At 37.3% G+C, this 21,857-nt stretch overlaps 1 protein-coding gene across 1 annotated transcript; it reads left to right on the top strand.

Moving 5' to 3' along the window:
* The first annotated feature begins 654 nt into the window (after window positions 1-654).
* Window positions 655-21,638, top strand: NAF1 (nuclear assembly factor 1 ribonucleoprotein). Its single transcript, XM_048076167.2, has 8 exons — window positions 655-1,087; window positions 2,891-3,035; window positions 5,564-5,657; window positions 9,120-9,202; window positions 10,208-10,368; window positions 14,000-14,051; window positions 17,779-17,884; window positions 20,787-21,638. The coding sequence occupies exons 1-8, from the start codon at window positions 855-857 to the stop codon at window positions 21,200-21,202; spliced, it is 1,290 nt and encodes a 429-aa protein (XP_047932124.2). The 5' UTR covers window positions 655-854; the 3' UTR covers window positions 21,203-21,638.
* Window positions 21,639-21,857: the final 219 nt, after the last annotated feature.

Below are 21,857 nucleotides of genomic sequence, written 5' to 3'. Positions count from 1 at the left end.
TGCCATGGATGGATTGTGTTCGATAAAAGGCATGCATTTTGCCTCCCAAGTCACTGTCATAGGACAAAGCTTTAAGTCTGAACATGGGGAAGGGCAGGAGGAATTACTCTTTTCTCTCCTACAGGAGCAGACACCTGGTATGCCAGATCCCAGGGTGCCAAGAGGAAAAACTCCCAGTACACCAGCAGGCTACCCTGCAGAGTTGTGAGAGGCACAGGATAGACACTGAAAAACCCCTCTGGCTCTGGAACAGCATGTATTTATGACAAACCTGCTATAGAAGTGCTCATGTATGTTGTGGTGAATAGTTTGGTAATCTTGAGGATGCGGTTCAGTGTTGTAGAGCTAGGTATTATTATAGGGTTACTGTAGTAGCGTCAGGTATTATTATAAAAAGTTGATAGTGTAGAGCTTTCAACTTTTTAAGTTCTAATTACATGGATCTCCTGTGTGTTGTCAGCATATTCGAATTACTAAGACTCACATCCTACTAGGTCCCCAAAACACACCCATGCAAGAGAAACATTTAACTCTAACTTTCCTTTTTGAGCAAGCCTAATATACCAGTGGTAAATATCGATTTAATCATAAAACTCATTCAGCACGACATTCCGACACAACCCGCGGCGCCTGCCCCCACTTTATAAGAGCAGCCCCTAGCCCCCTCCCAAAAAGCGGCGGCCAACCGCGGCGCGCCCCAGGTAACCCCGCCCAGCGCCTTGACTACCGAGCCCGCCATTGCTCGGCGCCGACGGCCGCCTGCCCCTCGCGCATGCGCGCCGCTCCTCCGTGGGCCCGCCCGGCCCAGGCGAGGCGGCGGCAGCGGAAGGGGCCACGTGTGCGGGGGGGGCGAGATGGCGGCGCGGGGCGAGATGGCGGAGTGGCGGGAGGTGGAGGCGCAGCAGCGGGAGGTGGAGGCGCAGCAGCGGGAGGTGGCGGCGAAGCTGGAGGCGCTCACGTTCGATCCCAGCGCGGCGGCCCCGGGCCCTCCTGGCCCCCGGGAGGGCGAGAGGGGAGATGAGGCCGTGGTGCCGCCGGGCGAGGCGGTGTCCTGCTCCCAGCCGGCCGTGGCGGCGGACTCGGAGAGGTGAGTTTAGGAGCGGGGTAACGGCGCGGCGCTGCCCTGCGGCGCTTCGAGGGTCGGGAACCGGCCCCCCGGCCGTTAATACGCCTCCAAAACGACGACTACAGCGGCACAGGAATTAATGAGAACACGAGTTTCTTGGTTTCTAGAGCATCGTGCTTGGTGGGGCCGCCATCATGTGAGTGTGGTGCTTGACCTGGTGCCCTCGGGGTGCCTCTAAACTGCTTTCTCTGACAAGACACCTGAAAAAGTCTGAACGTAGATTTTAAGGTGAAGCGGCTGCAGACCTGACTCCTGTTCTAATGCCGACATCTCGCTTACATCTCGTTCAAAAAGCGTGTTCTAAACCGGTGTGTTTTTTGTAAAACGATTCGGCTTCTACCCTCATCTATGCTTTATGATTCAGCATACTGAAGGATAACTTTGTTTAGATGTAAGCTGCCTTTCAGTTTCTGAAGCCTGCACGCTTTTTCTCAGCTTCAGTGAGTTTTGTGTCCGCCTTCTGTTGTAGTTCCATAATGTGAGATTGCCACGTGCTTCTTCTAACTAGCAGAAGTTGATGCCTAAGAAGGATAACGTTCTCCACTTGAGCTTCATTAACAGTTTAATAGTGTAAAGCTTGATTGTGGAAGTAGTTGGTTTGCTCAGTTCAGATTGTCCTAGAACATCATGAAGTACATCAGCGAGTTTCCTGACTTAATCTTTCTGACTGTAGGGACTTCATCTGTAGTCTTTATTGCTTCCAAAATCTGTTGCAGTGATTGTCATAACTTCATTATAAACGTTTATCTGAAAACTTTAAACTACAACACATACCTCACTGTTCTTCTTACACTTCATTCTATTCTTTTTCCCTCACTACTTGATTTTCAGTAGTCTTTTTGCTACGTTGATTTTGTTCCAAGAAGTCCTTTTTCAAAGGATCTGGTCAGGAAAGTGTTACTTTTTGTTGTCTTTACTATTAGCAATTGTTAGAAAAACTGCAACAACAGATAATTGAAAGCCATCAATGCGCTTGTTAAGAAGGTGATTTAATATTAAAATATCTAGACGGGAGTGTTTTCTGTATTTTATTTTTTCCTGCTTCTAAATCCTACACTATAACTGTCAGATCGGGTACTAAAACACAGGTGCAAGCCTACAAATGTTTGTCTCAGTGTGTGTTTGTTAAAGGTTTGTAAGTAGTGTTTTCAGTCAACAGGATTGACTGTTCTGTGTGTTTGTTTCTCCCTCCAACTCGTGAGGAAGGAAACCTTTTGGTAAGTGAAACGTGAACATGAGTAATGACTGCTTTTTTATTTTGCCTTTTGCTTGAAATATTAAGGGTCCTGGGCAATAAATACTTATTATGCCAGTAAAAATTACAAAAACCACGTCTTTTATCTGCAAAAATTTTATGTATATATATATACATATAAATAAATTTTAATACTGCAAGATACATTCGTTGGAATAACTACATATATTTTTTACTTTCACTTAGGATTGTGCTAATGTTGGGATTGTGTAGCAAGAGTGACTGAACTATAGTAGGTAGCTTAATATGTTATCTTTCAAAACTTCTTGTGGGCACCCAGGCGAGCTCTTAGAGTTAGCATTTGCTCTGAAATGTTGAAGCATTACTTTTCTCAGCTTTTTAGTGATCTTCTCCAGTGAGCTGTTGGATCAGGAAGGATTGCAGGTCTTATTATACAGTTAAGAAAAATGCCTGCTGTCCAAAGGTAGTTGACTGATGTATGATGTAGGTGTTTTTTTTAACTTTCATGTAGGAGTCCGTATTTTAACTCCCAAATTTGTTTCATTTAGTGACACAGATTCAGACAGTTCATCAACTACATCCTCCTCCTCTTCGTGTTCTTCTTCATCAACAGTGTCTGATGAAGATGATCATCCAAATGAGAAGGATAACAGAAGACAGTGTGTTAAAACAAAAGACGAGTTGCCTCTTGATGTAAGTAAAAAGTGGTGTCCTTTAACATTTCTTCAAGTAGCTTATCTGTAAATAATTCAACTTGATATATTTTCAAGTTGCAAAAAAAAATAAACCCAACCCAGTGATCGAATGTACATTTTTACACTAGTTCATATATATAGCACAGTTACTAGTGTACAATGTGTTCTTTTTGGTATATTAAGGTGCCTCTGAAGTGAGGTACACAGCTCATTTTAGGTTCATATTTGTATAAAATTACAGCTAACATCTATAAAAAGAAGTCAGTTTCTGCATAACTATACATCATTTGTAATGGATTATGAATAAAATGATAATAAAATACCTTGTAGACAATCTTTACATTAATAACATACGTTCTCCATACAGTAGATCTGTTCCCTTTATTAAAAAAAAATAAATAAAACTTCTGGAATTAAAAGCAAGTCCAGAAAAGAGTGTGAAATGATTAGAAATGTGTGTGAAAACTCTGAGCAAATACCGCTTAGATCAAAATTATCTTTGATCTCAGTGGTCTGTGAGAGTTTGTAATGTGGTGCTAGATGACTGGAAATCGTTGACACGCATAGCAGCAACAGGAGATGGGAGTGTGTTGTGTTAAATTCTTAACTGTTTATCCAGAGACACTTGGAGTAAAGAAAAGCTGATAGGGTGTTCTTCTACCCCTAAATCTAATCAAAGATTGAGAAACATAATGCTTTGTTTTCAAAAAAAAAAACAGAGCAATTCCTGCCTATGTGTACTTCTGAGACGTTTTGAGGTCTGGTAATAATAGAACCATTATAAGTGCTTCATTGACTTTTTTTTTTTTACAGAGCTGGACTTCTGAACAGAAATCCCTGCTCAAATGGATGTAGTTAGCAGGTTTTATTTACCTTTGATCTCAATTGTTGATCTAAATGAAATTCATGTTAATATGAAAATGCTTTGTTGATCTGTTCTCATCTTGTTAGCCTTCTACCTTCAAGTCCAAGTGATTACAAAAATTCATTTTCCTTTTAACTACTGACCCCAGGCTAGGTTCATTTAATTGGTTGATCAAAGCTGTAACTTTCTGCCAGTGATAGTTGATAAGAACTGAAGTTCTAGCAACTATTTACTGTATCTTCTACTAAGCTACAGTACAGCGTTAAAATTATTTTGTGTAAGGATGTTGTAGATTGGCCAATGTAAATTAGAGGAAATAGGATTTTAAAATTAAAATGCATCTGTTAAAAATGTAATGCTTTTTATTTTTTTGTGGGAGATAAATCTGTCCCCCCAAAAGTCCCCAGCAGCAGGTGACTGACAAAGGCATGGGTCAAAGATTGGAGGAAAAAAAGTATTTAACTGGAATATGTGCGTAGGGGAAAAACCTGCACCCACTAAGGAGTCTTAGTGGAACTGTTTTAGAAACTTTCTGCTTTGATGTACAGGATGGGCAGATACTGTGGGTAGTAGGATAGGTGGCACAGTTTTTCAGTTTGAGAGTCACAATCGAAATTTTAGCTTTGTTCCTTCTGGTGTTTGGCCTTTGCTTTAGCATCCATGACTCAGTTTAGTCTTAACAGTGAAGTTTCCTTACTGTTACAAAACTCACCGTCTTGTAGAAGAGAGCAGTGTTTCTAAATTTGTGTGTATTGGCTCTGATGCTATGTTATATAATACAGAAAAGATTTGGCCTCAGGTTGGTTGTCGAGAAATGAAGATAAGGTGAAGTTTTGATGAGAGACAGAATAAGATTCTTCTGTTGGAGGCAAACTTTATTTCTGCTGGTAGCTCTTCTGTTTCTGGAGATGAACTTCTAGAAGTACAATTAACTGCTAAAATTTGGACTCTTTTTCCGAATTCAGATGATGTTGAAGGTAACTTACACTAGTTGCCCATAGGTTTTATTCCATATAGTCAAAATAACGGGAGTGTAACATACGGAGAAATACTAGTTTGAGTACATTGGAGGTGAATGATGAGTTTGGTGTTCAAGTTCAAATACAAGCGTTAAAATCTGCTATCAAAGGCAAAGTTTAAAATTTTGTGTATTCTCTGTGTGGTACTCATCTGTGTAGCTGAAGTTCTGCACTTTTCTTGAAGCTGCTCTCTGATTATCCTCCACCAAATAGAACTTTCAGCTAAAGATGTCTTGACATCCTTTGTATTGGTCTGAAGTCAAGGCACTAAATTGTCTGTTTTGTGATTACTGGTTATCTAATTGTATGTTGAAAGTGATTTGTTTAGTTAAGAAGACAGAAATATGAAGAAATGAAGAAAACATCTATCCGTTGCTGGCTTTATCCATTTGAATAAAATTGATGTCTACTTCAGTTGCAATGGAAATACACGGAGTACTGTCTTAATAGAAAGTATGTCTTAAAAAGTGACATTCCCCCAGGATGAGTTCATTTAGAATTATTCTGAAAGACGAATCAAACTAGATTTTTAATGACATCTTCAAAATGCTAGGAGGTTTTTCTGATTGTCAAGTTTATGTAGCAACAAAGCGGTGAATGTATGACAAGATTATATTCTGAACATTGATTTCGTATTTTCAGGAACTGCCTCCAGTTGAAGACTTATCTTTAATTCTACCTGATAATGTTGAACTGAAGCTCTTTGGGACAGTTTCCAGTATCATTGAGCAGCTAGGTAGGCAAAATATGTTTACATTTAAATTAAAATTGTGTTTATCTGTACATTAGTTGCGTACTTAATTGTTCCTCCAAAGTTTCAGTACTGCAGCATTCTGTTTGATAGTGCTGTTAAACATTTCTGTTGATTTCCTGCACTTGTTCAGAAAAGGGGCAGCAGGTTACCAAATGAGAACTGATCTAATGGACAGATTACTACTAAATGAGTATTGTTTGCACATGCTTTTGTGGAACTTCAATGTTCTAACTTGAATAAAAAGCCTTTTCTCACCTTGTGTTATGGCCTTTGCATTAATCCTGGCAACAATAAGACTGAGTATTTGCAGTATTTTGATATCCAAAGGTTGTAAATGCTATATTTGAATTACCTCTGAAGATACAGAAGGTGTGTAAGTGAAAGCAAAGGTACTATACAATACAGTTCCAAGTGCTTCCTTCTTAATAGATAAGAGCAGAAAAGACTTAATATAGCGGCATCTGTTGGGTAATTGGTAGTTTGAGTAGGTTCATCATTTTGCGCCCCCCCACAGGTTCATCCCATTTCTGGCACCTTGACCAAATGCAGGCTGCCAGCATCAGCAGTCATAGAGTCATAGGACAGCATGACTAACATGATTTATAGATGCTGGAGGGTAAGCTTAATGAGATTGAGACACATAATAGATGTACGCTTGGCTGTAGGCAGTATGCAGTTAGGGATCTTTTCAGCTATACCTGGCACCTCAGTTTTTGGGATGTGAAATAAGTTTCGCAGAAGCTGCTATTAATGAAACTTCCTTAGTGTATTTGTATTTAAGCTTATTTGAAGTGCTCCATGCTGCTTGAACTGCTTTTAAAGCAATTTGTCTAGGAGAATTGTAAATTTAAAAATAGTATATTTATGTTGAATGGGAAACAAAAGAATAAAGCAAATATCTTTTGCTATTAAAAATTCTTACACTGTAAAAGACTCCAGGCAACACAGGTTATTCATCTACAATTTTGTTGTTGCTGTTGGTTAGAGTTCATCTCAATCTTTGACCAGAAGCTGTCTTGAAAGAATAGAAGGTAGTTGTCTGGCCATTATTGTTCTGTTTTACTCCTCTGTTCTCATTTATTCATAGTAATGAGGGCTGTTTTCAGCTGAAAGGATAGTTTGAAAAGAATTTAAAAGATAAATAAGCAAGAGATAGTTTATAGCTATTCTTACCTTAGGTTTAAAGTGTGAATGCTTAAATGAAATTACTTTTAAAGACTTCGGTTTTGAAAATTGTCCTCAATTTCCAATCCTTAGTGGTGAATAGAACCTCTATAGACATCCTGTCTGTATACTGCTAGGTGACTTCTTGAATCTGCATTCTGCTTTGTGTAACTGAAATGTATGCACTGCTGATTTTACGTTGGTTGGTGAACATTAGAAAACAGAATAGTAAACAAATATGAAGTAAAGGTCTATGTGTAGTAAAACCCCAATATATGTTGTTTCCTGCTTTTTCTGCCTTGCTTTGTGACTTCTTCTATCTACATGTTTTCTTTTCAGTTCTTCTGGAAATAGGAGTCTGAGAGGCCTCAATTTCAATTGGTTTATGGCCAAATCAGGGATTCTGTCAACTAACTGTGGGTTGTTTTTGATTCTTGAACTAAATTGAAACCTGTGTATACCAAATTTGTATCTGGTACACGTGTGTTGAAGACTTGGAAATTGCAAAACTATTAGCACAGTAATCAGTATCCTGAACTCCTTCTGTCCCTTTGATTATACTTGGAAGATTGTTACAGAAAACAGTAGAGATTTTTGATAAAATCTGCAGTGTGGTGATGTCTGTAAGCGGGCATACTATGAAGTCAATTCAGGGGAAGAAAAACATAGGTTAATGTGTGCTTCACAGTAGTTGATGGTAGTTCTTTTGGTGAACATTAACTTCTGTTCAATGTGTCAACATTTAACAGAACTTTTGCTGTGTTTTGCTTCAAGGTGCTTAACAGAAAAATTCCCTGTCTGGGTTGTAGCCTGGAAAGTAAACAGCTTTGGTGTATATGTATAGCAAACCTGCCTTAGGATTGCATTCTGGGGTCCTGGGAGAGTATAGAAGCTAAAGGTTTTTGGTGGGCTAGGGTAGGGGGAACTGTAGGTCAAATGTGTTTTCGCCTTTTTTTTTTGTAGGATATATTTCTCATGAGAATTAAGCAACATACTGGCTTCTTTCGCTGTATATTTTATCATATAGGTAGACAAAAAAATAAAGTGATTTCCAAATCTCACAAAATCCAGTAAACTGTGAAGTCTGTAGCATTGTCACAGGCTTGCTTGGCATATCACGTTTGCAGATCGAAATAGCAGCAGAGCTTTAGGAGTTTTCGCTTGAGGAGGTGTTTGCTTTAAGTTCTGTTACGTAAGTTTAGAAGATTTTGTTAGTTTTTGGAGGAGTCTTAAAGTGATGCTAAGTGCTTGAATATTTGATGATCGAGAAGAATTGAAAATGGTTAATTGAGCATTATTTTCTAGAGGTGGAGAAGATTACCTTCAGAATCAGAATTTTTGAGTGTGATGCTCCTAGACCGCTGACAGCTTTAAGTGCAATTTCTACTGAATGTAAAGGAAGACAATATTTGTTTTCTTAAGCAAAACAGAAAAAAATGAGAGTGAAGTATTCTAAAGACTCCAGTAAAGAGTAAGCTCTTTTTCTTCGAATCTGGAAAATCTAAAGATAAAGTTGATTCATAGCCTGTATATCATCAAATTGTGTATTTAACACAGGAAAAGCATACTTCTCTGTCCCTTTCTAAGTACGTAAGTCTCCTAAGTGTTTCATCTTTTAAGGTGCTAGAACGACTTGCTCAGTTTGACCACTCATACCATCATTAATCATGAATTAGGCCCAAATGTAGTATGAGACTACTGTATGACATTAAAGTGCAGAAATATTTCAAATTGCATATCTGTATACAGAAATGATAAATGACGCTCCTGGTTACTGCAGTGATTGCCCTGCTTGGCATCTTTTTTTTACTTACTGGGGGAATTAATAGCTATCTCTATTCTTTTTTTCTGGTGGATTATTTTTTTGGAGTATTAAGGCAGAATATGCACATGCATCTACACTCCCATACACAAAAAAAAACAAACCACAGCCTCCCCCACAAATTATTGCTGCTGTGCACTCGATTAAGAAACAGCCTGAGGAAATGCAACAGGTATTTCACATATATGTATCTGAGACCTCTCTTTTGTATCTGACATGTGATGTCCTTTCTTTCTCCAGCTCTGGAGAAAAATAATTCTATAAACCAGTGTAAATCTTCTCACTCATATCACTGGAGAATGTTTTAAATGATTGTAAGAAATTTTGCATGTGTGCAAGAATTGTAGGGTGAAGCTCTGACATTTAGTTTATAAATAATTGTGTGATTTTATTTCCTTGCAATTAAGTACATACTGCTCCTGAAACATAATTCTAATTGCTTTTTTTTCCCATTGTAGTAATAATTGAATCTCTGAGAGGCCTACCTCCAATAAATGAGGAAAGCATAATTTTTAAAGAAGATCGGCAAGCTGCAGGAAAGGTGTGTGTGTAAAGCATAAAAACCTGTTACTCTAAAATTAAAAGTATTACTTTGCAACAGCTAGTGTTTGAGTCAACTAAATGAAAGACAGCATGTCATTTATGCATAGTTTTTCTTTGTGCTTCTGGTTCTGTAGTCATCTGCTTTTTTTAATCTTAAAAATTCCAAGCCTGGAACTCATTGCATCCATATAGAATGACAATGTGTGATGAATTTCTGCCATTTGAAAAGAGTGCATATGGGAGATAGAGGTTGCTTTAATAATAATCTGTGCTCTTTTATTGCCAGGACTTGAGGCAAAGATTGGAGAAATTAAAGCTGACTTTCAGGAAAAAACAGAAATAGTTATGTATATGTACTCCGGTGTTACAGGTTTAGGCCAGTATGTGCTTTAAGAAGAATGTTTCCTGATAGGGATATTACATTGAATTCTGTATACGCTATGGAGAAAGTAAGTCATCACCTAGAACTGTCAGTACCAGAATATTTGTCTGTACTACATGTGAGTGGAACATTGGAAAACAAATTGGAGGTGTCCCATACATCTCAGAATTCTGTTCTCCATTGAAAAGACATGGGAACTAACATAAAGGAATCTTATAGAGCTGGACTTCAGGAGTAAAACAGCCAGGAGATTGTTCAGGTGTTGATTTGCTCAGATTTGAAAGCATAATCGAGAGAGAGGAATAGAGGTCTGAAAAAAGGAAAGATTACTAAAGTGAAGGAAACAGATAGTGAAAGCAGTGCAGTTGGCTGGGCGAAGGCAGTATCAGCATGTGAAAAAAACCTTTCCAAGTTAAAACTTCAACAGTAGCTGGGGAAATACTCCGTCAAACGAATATGGTCAAAAGCTAAAATATGAGAATAACTTGATTTGATGCTGCAATTTAAAAACACATCAATTCTTAAATGCAAATTATGTTAAAGCTTCATAGCTGTTTATGATCAAATTATTTAACTAATCTTGGTGATGTATTTAAAACTGATTTTTTCTGTCTGTTTCAGATATTTGAGATATTTGGTCCTGTTATGCATCCCTTTTATGTGTTACGATTTAACAGCCCTGAGCATATCAAAGAAAAAAGTATTAATGTGCAAGATAACATGTATTTTGCTCCATCAGTGCAGGACTTCACCCAGTATATATTTGCAGAGAAACTGAGACAGTAAGTAGCACATCTTCTCTAATCTGGTTATAACTTTTTTTTAATGTAGCTGAAAATGCTGAATCAAAGTTTAGCCTTGAGTGAAAAACTGGAGGATTAAGCCTGACACAAAAACTTTTTTTTAGGTGTTCTCAGCTGTGTAGTAATAACTGGGTTGTATGGTTTGACTTCTCAGAACAGTTAGAATAGCTGTAAACTATAGGCTTCTAAGGTGTTTATATAATAAAGTTACTAAATTTCAGTAATAAAAGTTTTTATTCTGTTCTAGTCACTATTACCTAAAATATAACCAGATTTTTTTTTTTGAAAAACCTTCATTGATATTTCCTCTACCTGTATCTTCTCCTACATGTACATGGGTTTGGCAAGCTGAACTGTTTGGATTTTGTTGTTCTGCAGATGCTTTAGTGGTTTCATTAATGTGGTTTAATACTTCATTTTAAACTTCTGTGAATTCTGAACGATTTAAAATTTTAGTATTTTTATTTAAAGGCCAGAATTTAAATTTAATTATCAAAAAATAAGTTGTGCAGATGGAGAACAACTCTGTGTGAAAATGACCTACTGTAGATTTGGTGGTAGTGGTGGATTTGAGCAACAACGTAGGGTGATGTTCAGAAACTTCTTCATAGTATTAGTCTACCTGAGGAAAGTAGGATGTATGAGTATGGTTTGTTACCATCTCAAAGATGAGGACTCAAAGACAAGGACTAAAAAATAGGGCATAATAACTGTTGGCAAAACGTTAATTTTCTGATAATGAAATGTCTGAAATAACTATAGGTTTTAAGTTCTGTCACACATGTGACTAAGTCTATTTGTTAGGATTAGTTCTCATGTGACCTACTATCGCAGAAAAAAATGTAACACTTGGTGTCTGCGTTAATTACAACTTCTGCCAGTATTCTTACTGAATTTTTTCATTGATCAAGGACATAGCAAGGCCTGCAAGTCTTTTTTCTTTGAAAGCAACAGGTATTTAAAGAAAAATATACATCACTTTCAGTGGAGACATTTAAAATAGATCGAAGCAGTAGAGTGAGAAAGCTTTGTTCTTCTGCAGCCAGTTGGTCTTTGATTTGTGCTAGTAAACTTTGTTACTGAGCACAGTAGTTGCACAGACTTAATCATCTGCTTACTGCATGAATAACTGTAGGCCAAACTCAGCGTCTGAGATGTGAGACTAGTTTTCTAATTTGTTGCATGTTTTGCAAGTAGTTTTGGGAACTATTTGTATTATTTCAGTAATACTTGACTATCATACGTGGTACAAAATTAAACACTAGGTAAGATGTTTCACACTTTCATGTCTTATCACGGCAGTTGAGCAATGTGTCAGACCTTGCTTCTTGCCTTGCATAAAAATGATCAATGTGTCTAGTCCAAAGTAACCAGGTACCGTTTCAGTATTATTTCACTGAAACTTTTATTTCTGATGTATTTTGTCAGTGAAGGTTCTTAAGTTCTTGTGACACCATTGATACTATCTGTTGAAGTTGCCTTTTCACAAGGCAGGTAGGATAGGTCCTGCCAGCGGAAACGGATAAACAATTTCCATGTCTTATCTCTGCTGTAACATCTATATAAAGAAACCAAGATGGCATGGACAGTAGAAAAACTCAGCTTCAGTCAGTGCTTCATGGTAGGGCTTTTGGACTGTGGATTACAGATTTGATGACCAGTGATTTTGTTTCCTGCTCTTGATTAGATTACTTTGCTCTGCAGATTGGTTTGTGAAGTGTTGTCAGCTGAAAGTTTTAAAAAATGCTACTCAGAACTGTAGTGGTGATTTGAAATGGAAAGCAATCAGAATTAAGATCTAAAAAAACCTTAAGTTTGAAGCTTTTTTTAAGATCTGCTTGCATTGTGCAAAATTGCAGTGGTGTGAACAGGCCTTATGCGTTAAAGATAATGGAAGTATCAGTATTTAGTAGATAGTGCAAAGTTTTCTTGAATGCAAAATGACTTACTAAAAGTAATGTGTGGATTTTTGCCTGCATTGACTGAAACACAATAATTCTAAAGAAGCTCACGTATTTTCATGATTCCTATGAGTCACCTTTTTGTTAGACTTCTAGATCTTACAGTACCTGAATTCAGAAATCTAAGAATTAGTATCGTCTTCTTTGTAGGAGATTAAGTATCCCAAACCATGGAAAATGTTTTGTTTTGCTGAAACAGTGAAGGCTGCCTTGGCAGAGTGAGATAAGCTACTTTAAGATTAGGAAAACTTAAGACGTGAATTTTGCAGTTAGTAGTACTACATATTGCCTAATTACCACAGGTTTTGAAGTCTTATTTATGCTCTGGTATTTCTGGAGGGAGTTTATTACCCTGAAATAACAAGGTGAGAGGAAGAAACAATGAAGTTAATTCGTAATATATATTCTTCCTTTCTTCATTGCCTTGGTAGAGTGTTTTCTAAAGCCTAGAAATTAATGGGTTACATACTGAGATGTTTTCCTGGTAATCACAGTGGTGTTGTCTTCAAGGTTTTCTAACTATACATAAAGATTGAGCTTCAGTTTTATGGGTAGGGATTGAGAAACAAAGTACCTCCAGGTGAGTTGCCTGTATTCTCTTGGGCTGTCTTTCGTGTCTGTTTAAGTCCAGGCTGCTTAGAGTTGGTCATGTACATTGATGTTCCTATTGTAGCTTGATTTTTGTTGACTTGCTGATTACGTAACACTCGGTTATTAGAGCATTGGTTGTAGGTATTTCATATAGAACACTTTTTTAAACTTACATGGCTACAATTTACAAGTATGCATTTAAGCATTTTGTTTAGTTTGCATAAGTAAAGATTGTCTTGAAATTACAGACCAAAATATATTTAATTTTCAAGAAGCATATTTGACAGACTTCTAATTTAAACTTGTTCCAAAGTTGCTACTGATCAATGAAATGAATTGATTTTTTAATGGAGTTCTTAAAGTGGTGAGAGAAATAAATGGCACCACTTCAAAATTCTTGTTGGGCAAGAACTTTTTTTGAGAGTTGTTTTTGCTTCTTTACATATCTTTTGTCTTACATTTTAATTTTATTTTTACAACCATCTTTATTAACTGATTATCTAGTTAATGCTGTCTTACTAGAATTGTAAGCCAAGCCTAGGGTTTTGATTCTGAACTTGCTTTGCGATAGATGGGCTTGAAGCCCATGTCCTCCTAGACAAATTCTTTGCTCTTTTCAACTGGAGATGTGTTGTGAAAACAAAATAAGGGTATAAGGGTGACCTGTCCCAATTCATTCAAGCAATTTAGGTTTAAAAGGATGTGTTGGGAGGATACTGGTCGCTGCTTAATATTAGCTGTCTGAAGTGTTCTGTCTACTCAGAGGAAAGTGTTTTCAAGTGGCATGTCTGGTGAAGCCCAAGTTGACACATACATTACTGTTTGTTTAGAAATAATGTGGGAAAAAACAAATGCCTCTTTAAAAACAGGTAACTCCTGGTATACGAGATAAGTCTTGAAGAAAGTATTACCCTACTTGCTACAGTACAGTTTTCATACAAATTATTTCTTAACCTGAAATACGTTACTACAACATGACTGAAACATGAGATGTTTCATATCCTCCGTATAACATCTTACTTCTTGATTGTTTAACTTTTTATGTTTTTTCCTTTTAGGGAGAAGGGGTCAGATGCATCTTGGAAGAATGACCAAGAACCGCCACCTGAAGTAAGTATATACAGTTTGTTTTGTTTTTGAAAGTGTACATAGAAAACATTCTGTGCAGTGTGATTAATTAGCAGTTTATTTTTTATGTAGACAGGAGTTTTATATAACATTTTCCTGTGTTGTAAAGAGCATCTGCTTTTCTTGGAGAGGCCTACCAGCCAGCGGAGAGAGATTTAGTTACCTTTTTTTTCACTTGCTTTTTGCAGTTTGGAATATATGTATCTTTATTCTCAGTTTCTCCAGTTCTTCAAAAACGTGTTTGGCAACCTGAATGATCAAATTTGAGTAGCAAAAACTATTACCTTGCCAGGTAGTTTTGCTTCTGCTAGGGCATTTTTGTCTTTGCTGTGCTTTCACTATAGCTTTGCCTTTCACCCTGCCATAACCAATCCTTTGTATTTAAAGGTCTCCTGGTACTCTACAAGATTGGATGTTAAGCTCTTAAATTAATGTGACACCTCTTCTGTTGGATTCTTTGAATGGCTCCTTGTTAAGGTTTCCCTACTGTTTCCTATTAAAGTGCCAGTGTAACAAGAGGAGATGAGCTTTTTCCATACAAAGGCAGTCATGTATGATGATACAGAAGCAAGAGCTCTTCACGACCATCGCTTATTGTAGGATCTCCAATGACTTCTTCAGTGACCAGCCTTTCTGTCTAGTGGTCTTTAACACCACTTTAACTGACTTTTTGTTATTTTTCATGACTATTCTCCTCTTTAATAACAGTTGCAAATGGTGGTTTTATTGATGTCTTCATGACACTTGATTTTTTTCTGGCTTAAAGCTCTCATTTTTCCATGCAATTTTTACGTTAAGCCTAACTTATACAAAATAGCTGAAAGTCCTAGAAGCCTTGAATAGTGTCCTAAAATGATCTAAAATGAACTGCTTTTTCTGAATTTTATGAAAGCTTGACAGGTGAGCATAGTTCCACAGTGTATGGTTCCTAATATAAACTATAGGTAGGAAAGAGCTTTTAGTTGTTCATGGGTGTGGGTTTTTGTGTTTTTTTTTGTTGTTGTTGTTCTAAGCAATACTGCATTAACAGTCCTTATCCTGGTTCATTGTTCTGGCTTGACGGAGAGATTTGATGTGAGCTTTTATAAGGCTTGAAGATAGATCCTGTGATGATGTATCAGTCAATCCAGAACATTATTTAGTGTGGTGTGGATGGTGGATTTTGAAATACTTTTTCTTCCCACAAACCGAATTAAGTTGAGCAGTGTTAACTTCTCTCAAAGAATGCTCGTTTAACACTTCTGAATGTAGATTCCTTCCTTTGTTGGGAAGACATCTCACCAAGAATTATCACTTGAGAATTAGAAGTGTTGCACAGAATTAGACTGTAGGTATGTGACTGGCAGAGCACTGAAGACTGTGTATACTTTTGGCTAAGCCTAGCTTTCTGGTGATGATATAAAATGTGCTTATACGTTAATGGTAAGCTCTTCCTTTGTTTCATAGTTACATTTTAAAGCTATTCAGGAGGTAAGCATGTAAATGCTTAATTTGAATTTGTGGGTGTCTAAGTAACTTTAAAATCTGGCTGTGTTGTATAGTGAAGCAGTCAAGTCTTTAGCAGATACAGATTCAGTGTTTTTTCCAAAGTTGATAATTATTTACTAAAAGATTTTTTCTGGAAGATGATACTCTGGTGGTTTTGGGCATTAGAACCTGAAAGTACCAAGGGAACTTTGCTGTACTTCATGATAGGAAGAAAGGAAGGAGATTTGAAAGAAATCACTGCTGGCAAGGATGGGCAACCTAATTGGTTTTTGTGACACCTTTCTGACTTAGTGATGTGCATGCTTACTATTTTGTAGAAAACAACACACAACATCTTGTAATCCTTAATTAGGCTCATCTTTGGATAGTTGTAGTAGTTAGTTTACTCTGAGATAACCAGGTTGTGACAGCTGATGAGCTGGTAGAAAGTAGCTTTTGCTTTGAAGGCAATAGCTGTTGACAGGGGTGCAGATTAAACTTTATGCTACTGATGCTTGAAATTGTCTCATAGAGCCAGGCTCTTTCAGAGCCCTCAGCTGGAAGTTGATTCCATAGCTTGTCTGGCAAGCTCCCACAGTGAACTGCATGGAGTTTTGGAGTCAGTTCTTTTGATGCTGTGAAGTTGTATTTTTCCATGAACCTTAACTTAATCCTGGCTAGGTCTTTCATGCTTGTTACCTTTTTTAAGGTATGGATTAAGTGTTCCTTTCGCCACAGGCTTGTAATTAGCCTACTTTAGCTGTAGACTCAGCAGTACAATTTCTCTAGGCCTTGTCTTTGGGGTTATAGGATGATAATGCATGGTCAGCAGGAGGAGATAACTGCGACTTCTCTGAGGTAGCTTTTATGGAATGTCACATGAAAATGAGGTAGCAGCAGAAGGTACCTGTCATTTGTTACTTCTGTTCTGCTGGAGGACGATGTATTTAGTCCTTAGAAAAATGCAGAAGCTAGTAGAAGATTTTACTTCGTGGTATGTAGTACTGTTGTATTCCTTGTGGCTTTTTTGAGTGTAAGAATGTAATCCAGTTATGCAGAAGAGGAAGTAATTGTATTCGGAATTAATGTTTAGGTTGGTTTTTTTCTAGCAGTGTATCCGTGCTGGGTTCTTTTAAATGCGTGCTCTGAAGCGATACATCAGGAAAGAGTAAAAACTTTCCTTTTGGGACTGGGGGTGAAGGGCACAACCCATACCTACCCCCTTAGTCACACAAGGGAGCTGTCTTTCAGGCAACTAATTATGCTGACAGATTTCTTTGCTGCCATTAATGACTCCATCTCATTCTACATGTAAGTTCTCGTTCTACGTGTAAGCTAGGGTTCTAAAGGTAATAAAACACTGTATAATGGGAACAAAATGTTGCAGTGGCATTGAGTCTATTGTAAATTGTGACATTCTTCAAAATTGAAAATTCCTTTGAAAAAACATTACTGTTCTTGTCCAGCTTTCAATAGCATTAGTAGAATCTCACTAATCTAAAATTGTCAATGCATTTTAATTTTCTGTAGTATGTTTAATGTAGTTAAATTTAACTGCTGAGTTCATTGTTGGTCATAAAAATAATCTTACATAATTAAAATAATACATATTTTAATTCACCTAACCTGCACTTCAAATAACATGTAGCCCCTTGCAAGATTTTTGTTGGTAATTACTAGCCAGCTTCCTCAGAGTTTCACTCAGCTACTGCTATATTACTCTCTTCCTCTTAATTTTGGTGAGAACTAGGTGAATTGTTTGTTTTGGGTTGGATGGGGAAGAGCAAAATAGAATCCTTGGTAGACTTCTGTTGAATTGCTTGTAAGTTCTGAAAATCTTCACTGCAGTTCTTAGCAGTAAGCTGTGAAAGGTATTCATGAAAAAGGATGTGTGCCTAAATCTGTTGTGTGTCATACAATAGTTATCTTTTTCTTACTAACTTCAAGGCAGAAGTATGTTCAGTGCTTGAATGTTGCTGTTTTTAGAAAAATTGGAAGGAATAACTGAGAATTGTCTAATTGTCTTCTGAGAAATTTGTGGAGTGTGAAGGTTCTGATTGTTGAGAAGCCAGCTGAACATATGATGGCTCTTCGAATGTAAAACAGGAAAGTGCAGCTTCAGTATTTTTTTGAAGCTGACTGCAGGATGGAATGTTTTCTAAATAATGATTTATGGCTAGAACTGAAGGTCTTTGTACATTTCTTTATATTTTAATGGCTTTGTTATCCTTTTTTTAACCAGGCCTTGGACTACAGTGATGATGAAAAAGAGAGAGAGGCAAAACAAAGGAAAAAGAAGCCTCAAAATCAAGGAAGGAAGAAATTCAGATCAGAAACAAATACATCAGGTGAGTGAATACTACGGGAGAATGCTTTCATCTGTTAGATATCATTGTGCTTTTCATACAGTTTATCTTAAAAATTGAGTTTTCATACAGTTGATGTTTGTGTACTTTTCAAAGTCGAGTGTTTGAATTTGTGACTATGTTCCTTCCTTTTAAGGAAAATTAGTATATTTTTTCCATTAGACTGAGAAAGAAATAGTATAGAGCAGGATAGTTGCCAGAGGAGACTCAAAGCCTCTAAGATAGATGTGAGCTAATACACAGCAAGGATATAGAGCACACGCCACCTTTCAGAATTTGGAGCTTGCTTATTGCAGAGGTCATTGTGGCCAAAGTTCAACCTACTCTGTTGAATGCAGGGAGAAGATAAAGGAGAGTCATGTATGATTTTTGGAAACCCATTTTTTTGAGATTCAGGGAGAGTATGCCAGTCGTCAATGGGGAATTTCTTCCTTTTCCTGAAAAGGAAGCTCTTTTTCACCCAAGGCATATTAATACCTCTCCTTAAAATAACTACCTGTCTTAGCCCACTGAGAACCGCTGTTCACCTATCATAGTCATTAGATAAACAAACCTGGAATAGATTAGTGAACTGTGTAGTTTTTCATAGTATACACACTGTTCTTCATTGCTTTTTCCTGCTGTTGACAGATCATTTGCATGTGTATGTTTGCAGCTGTGCTGTTTGCAATAACTGAATTTTCCTATGTCCTGTCTTGTGTCTCTAGTAACAAAAACATTTTTGTCATTTTGGCTGAAAATTTTAAATTCCATCTTACTTTGATATTACTGATCTGCTTCTGTTGTGCTTTCTCTACTTTTCCTTTTAAATACTGCTGACCCACCTCCACTCTTTTTCTGCTATAGCTTGCATATCAGTTTGCTGCTTCTGTCTGCTTCATTTTTGCTGTGCATTGGTTTTCCATTGAAAAAAATCATTATTAGTCATACCATTGAACAAATCTTTCTTGGACTGACTTGTGCCATGAGTTTGCTGCTTTTTAGTACAGTTGCTAGGCATGGCACCACCACTGAACCTCTTTTCAGCTTGTAGGTCAGCAGCTGTCCTTTTAACTGTTTTCCTTTGTGTACAGTTCATCCCTTCTTTCATAGCTGATGGTTATTTTCTCTCCTGGCTTCTGCTTATCTGCACTGCATAAGGCTTATTTTCCAGCATGTCCTTATTCTGCCAGCCTACTGCAGACCTGTCTTTCATAGGGCTTGCTGAGGCTGTTACTGAATTGAGCTACTGTACATAACTGAGAACAGAACAGGATGAGCTTTCTCAGTGTTTCAAGGAAGTATGAGTTATGATTTACTGTGTGTGTTATTCATAAATAACACGTTTTAAAGTTGATGTTACTTGCGGTTTACTTCTGGCTATGGAATTCAACAGCAAGGACAGCTGTTGAGTTGGAGCACAAACTCAGTCTCAGCTGGAGTTCTACATGGTTGCACTTCCGTACAACTCTGGGTATACTAAAAATTGTTCCTCATTATAGTCTTTGATAAGAACAAAAAGAACATGAAGTAATTTCACGGGTGCTTCCCAAAGGGCTGGATGCAGCAAAGGAATCAAAGGTCCTAATCCCCCATGAAAATAGTTAGGAATCTTGGTATTAACTGTCTTTGCGGATCTGGCTTTTTACAGATGAAATTGTTTTGTGTAATCTAGCACCAACGATTAGGTCCAGATAAGTTACTCAAATTCAGTGACTTTGTGGTGTTATGTACTTTCATACTTTTTGCATTTCTAACCCTAAAAATCTTTGAGATCATGTTTCTGTTTAAATTCTATAGCCTTTTGGATATCTTAGCAGCTCCCTGGAACTTTTTGTAATGTTGAAATGCTCTTCATGTAGTCCTTACACAATTCTGTAGAATGGATGTCGTTAATACTCTCAACAGCATTCATATAAACTGGCTGCACATTCATTATGAACCTTAAATGTATGTTTACAGTGTGACCTGTACAGGAAAAAAAAATCTTTCAAAGATGAATGCTGGAAGTTAATTGGTTAAAGATTTAGGTCTGACTTTTTTTTTCCTGATAGAGTTGGTTAATTTTATTAAATTTGAGTTGAAACCATTTGTCCTGTGTCTGCTGTAATGCCAACTCGGGTCTGAAAGATGTACATCGCTTTAGTGTAATCAGTGCCTGGTACCTCGGCTTTAAACATGATAAACGTCTTTGTCATACATCTGCCTAGATATGTCTTCAGTAGTAAGTTGTTACTAAGATGACTTTTGACACCACGTTTGCAGGAGATATTTGAATAGTAGTTAGCTAAGTAAAATAGTGTGTTCTGTCCTACCTATAAGCACATGGATCTTAACACTACAAATTTTGGAAGACATACAAGGAAATATCCTTACATGCTTAATATTGAATAAGTCCAGTAGTAGTTTGCAGCACAATGAAAATGTGAAAAACTAAAGATGGGAATAAGGACTGCTGATCTTTGTAGTGTGTTGTTGCTAAATCTGGTCTTAAGCTGAAGCTTCCAAAATACTTGTAGTTTGTGTTTGCATGGTTTGTTAATGCAAGTGAAAATGCCCAGAGGGGAAGAACGTGAAGTTTCCTTCTTAATGACTGAATTTGCAACCCTCAGGATCATTCTTTCTATATTACTCCAATAAGTCAAGATTAATTACTAAACAGTAGACTTGCCAGTACTTCTTTGTTTTACTTGTCAGTATTGTTGAAAAGGTTACTCTTCCAATTTCATTGACTTCAACTTTTGATGTATGATTTTAAAACAGACCTGACTGTACACTGTAGTAAGCTCTCTCAATACAGGTTAGGTATTTATGTTTGTTTTTGAAGACAGAAGTGATTCTTCAAAGGTTTGTGAGGACTAAACTTAAACTTTCCAAAATACTAAAACTTTTTTTTGTTTTAAAGATGAGTATGAAGGAGCTCATCAGCCAGTGCAACAGCCTGTTTCAAGTTATTCAAGGGGGTACCATGACAGACAGTTCTCTGGTGTTCCGTTTCCTCCACCATCAGGACCTCGAGGATATTTAAGACCTCAAATGAGACCACCGCAGCTGTACTATTCAGACAACAGAATACGTCATGAGTCTCCAGTGTTCCGGCAACCTTACAGAAATGAAAATCCAATGATGCAGCAGTATCCCTTTCCTCCTCCAGTTTTTGGTTCTGGTAATGACATGCATCAATTTCACCATCCGCCTTCAAATCTAAATATGGCTTGGATGGGCCCAAACATGTACAACTCATCGTACCCATTTTTGCCGCCACCACCACCACCTCCCCCTCCTCCAGATAGCCATCGTTCTCCCTTCAAGCCTTACTAAGTTTCCATAAACATGTGGCTGCCAAGACTCTATTCCCTTGTGTTGGAGATGCTTTATTTTTTTTCTGCGAGAATAGAACAAATGCAGAGTTCGATGCTTTGTGGGATATCCACAGAAAACTTTTTTTCTATTTCTTTTCTGTTTCAAAAAACATATGATTAAAATTACATTATTATATAATGGGTTATTTTTGTAATATCTACCAGCTTGGGGTGATAATAAAAACTTTTCAGAGATCAGTGTATAGTGTTTGAAATGTTTTGCACTAAATTGAGGTTTAATAACTACTGTTTCATGGTGATAGGGGATATTTGGCATAGATGTTGTTTTCAATAGTTTTTAGATCAGTTGGATACTGCTATGCTGAACTGTCACTTGTTTGGATTTGTGCAGTTTTTCTAATCTGCTTACATGGAGAATAAAATTTGAGACCTAATTTTTACTCTAGGCGTACCACTGTTTATATAAGGTATAAACTCCTGCGATCCAACTTTTTAACATTTCGTTAATTTCATGTTAATTGGAAGACTGGAGCTGGATTGTCTATTCTAATAGCTACAGTAGCTAGATCAGAGCATGGACCAACAGCTAAATTACTTTGGATTTAGTATCCTACAGTAGCTATAGAAGGACAACAATGAAACCTATTGAACAG

The sequence above is a fragment of the Anser cygnoides genome, chromosome 4 (genome assembly GCF_040182565.1).
Source record: "Anser cygnoides isolate HZ-2024a breed goose chromosome 4, Taihu_goose_T2T_genome, whole genome shotgun sequence".
In the NCBI taxonomy this organism is placed as follows: domain Eukaryota; kingdom Metazoa; phylum Chordata; class Aves; order Anseriformes; family Anatidae; genus Anser; species Anser cygnoides.
This window is presented reverse-complemented; position numbering and strand designations above follow the sequence as displayed.

Excerpts from the sequence above, each read along its gene's own strand:
- NAF1 (XM_048076167.2), top strand. The coding sequence starts at position 855 with ATGGCGGCGCGGGGCGAGATGGCGGAGTGGCGGGAGGTGGAGGCGCAG. Across the intron at positions 9,203-10,207 it reads ATCGGCAAGCTGCAGGAAAG|ATATTTGAGATATTTGGTCC; the intron begins GTGTGTGTGTAA and ends TGTCTGTTTCAG. Across the intron at positions 10,369-13,999 it reads TTTGCAGAGAAACTGAGACA|GGAGAAGGGGTCAGATGCAT; the intron begins GTAAGTAGCACA and ends TTTTCCTTTTAG.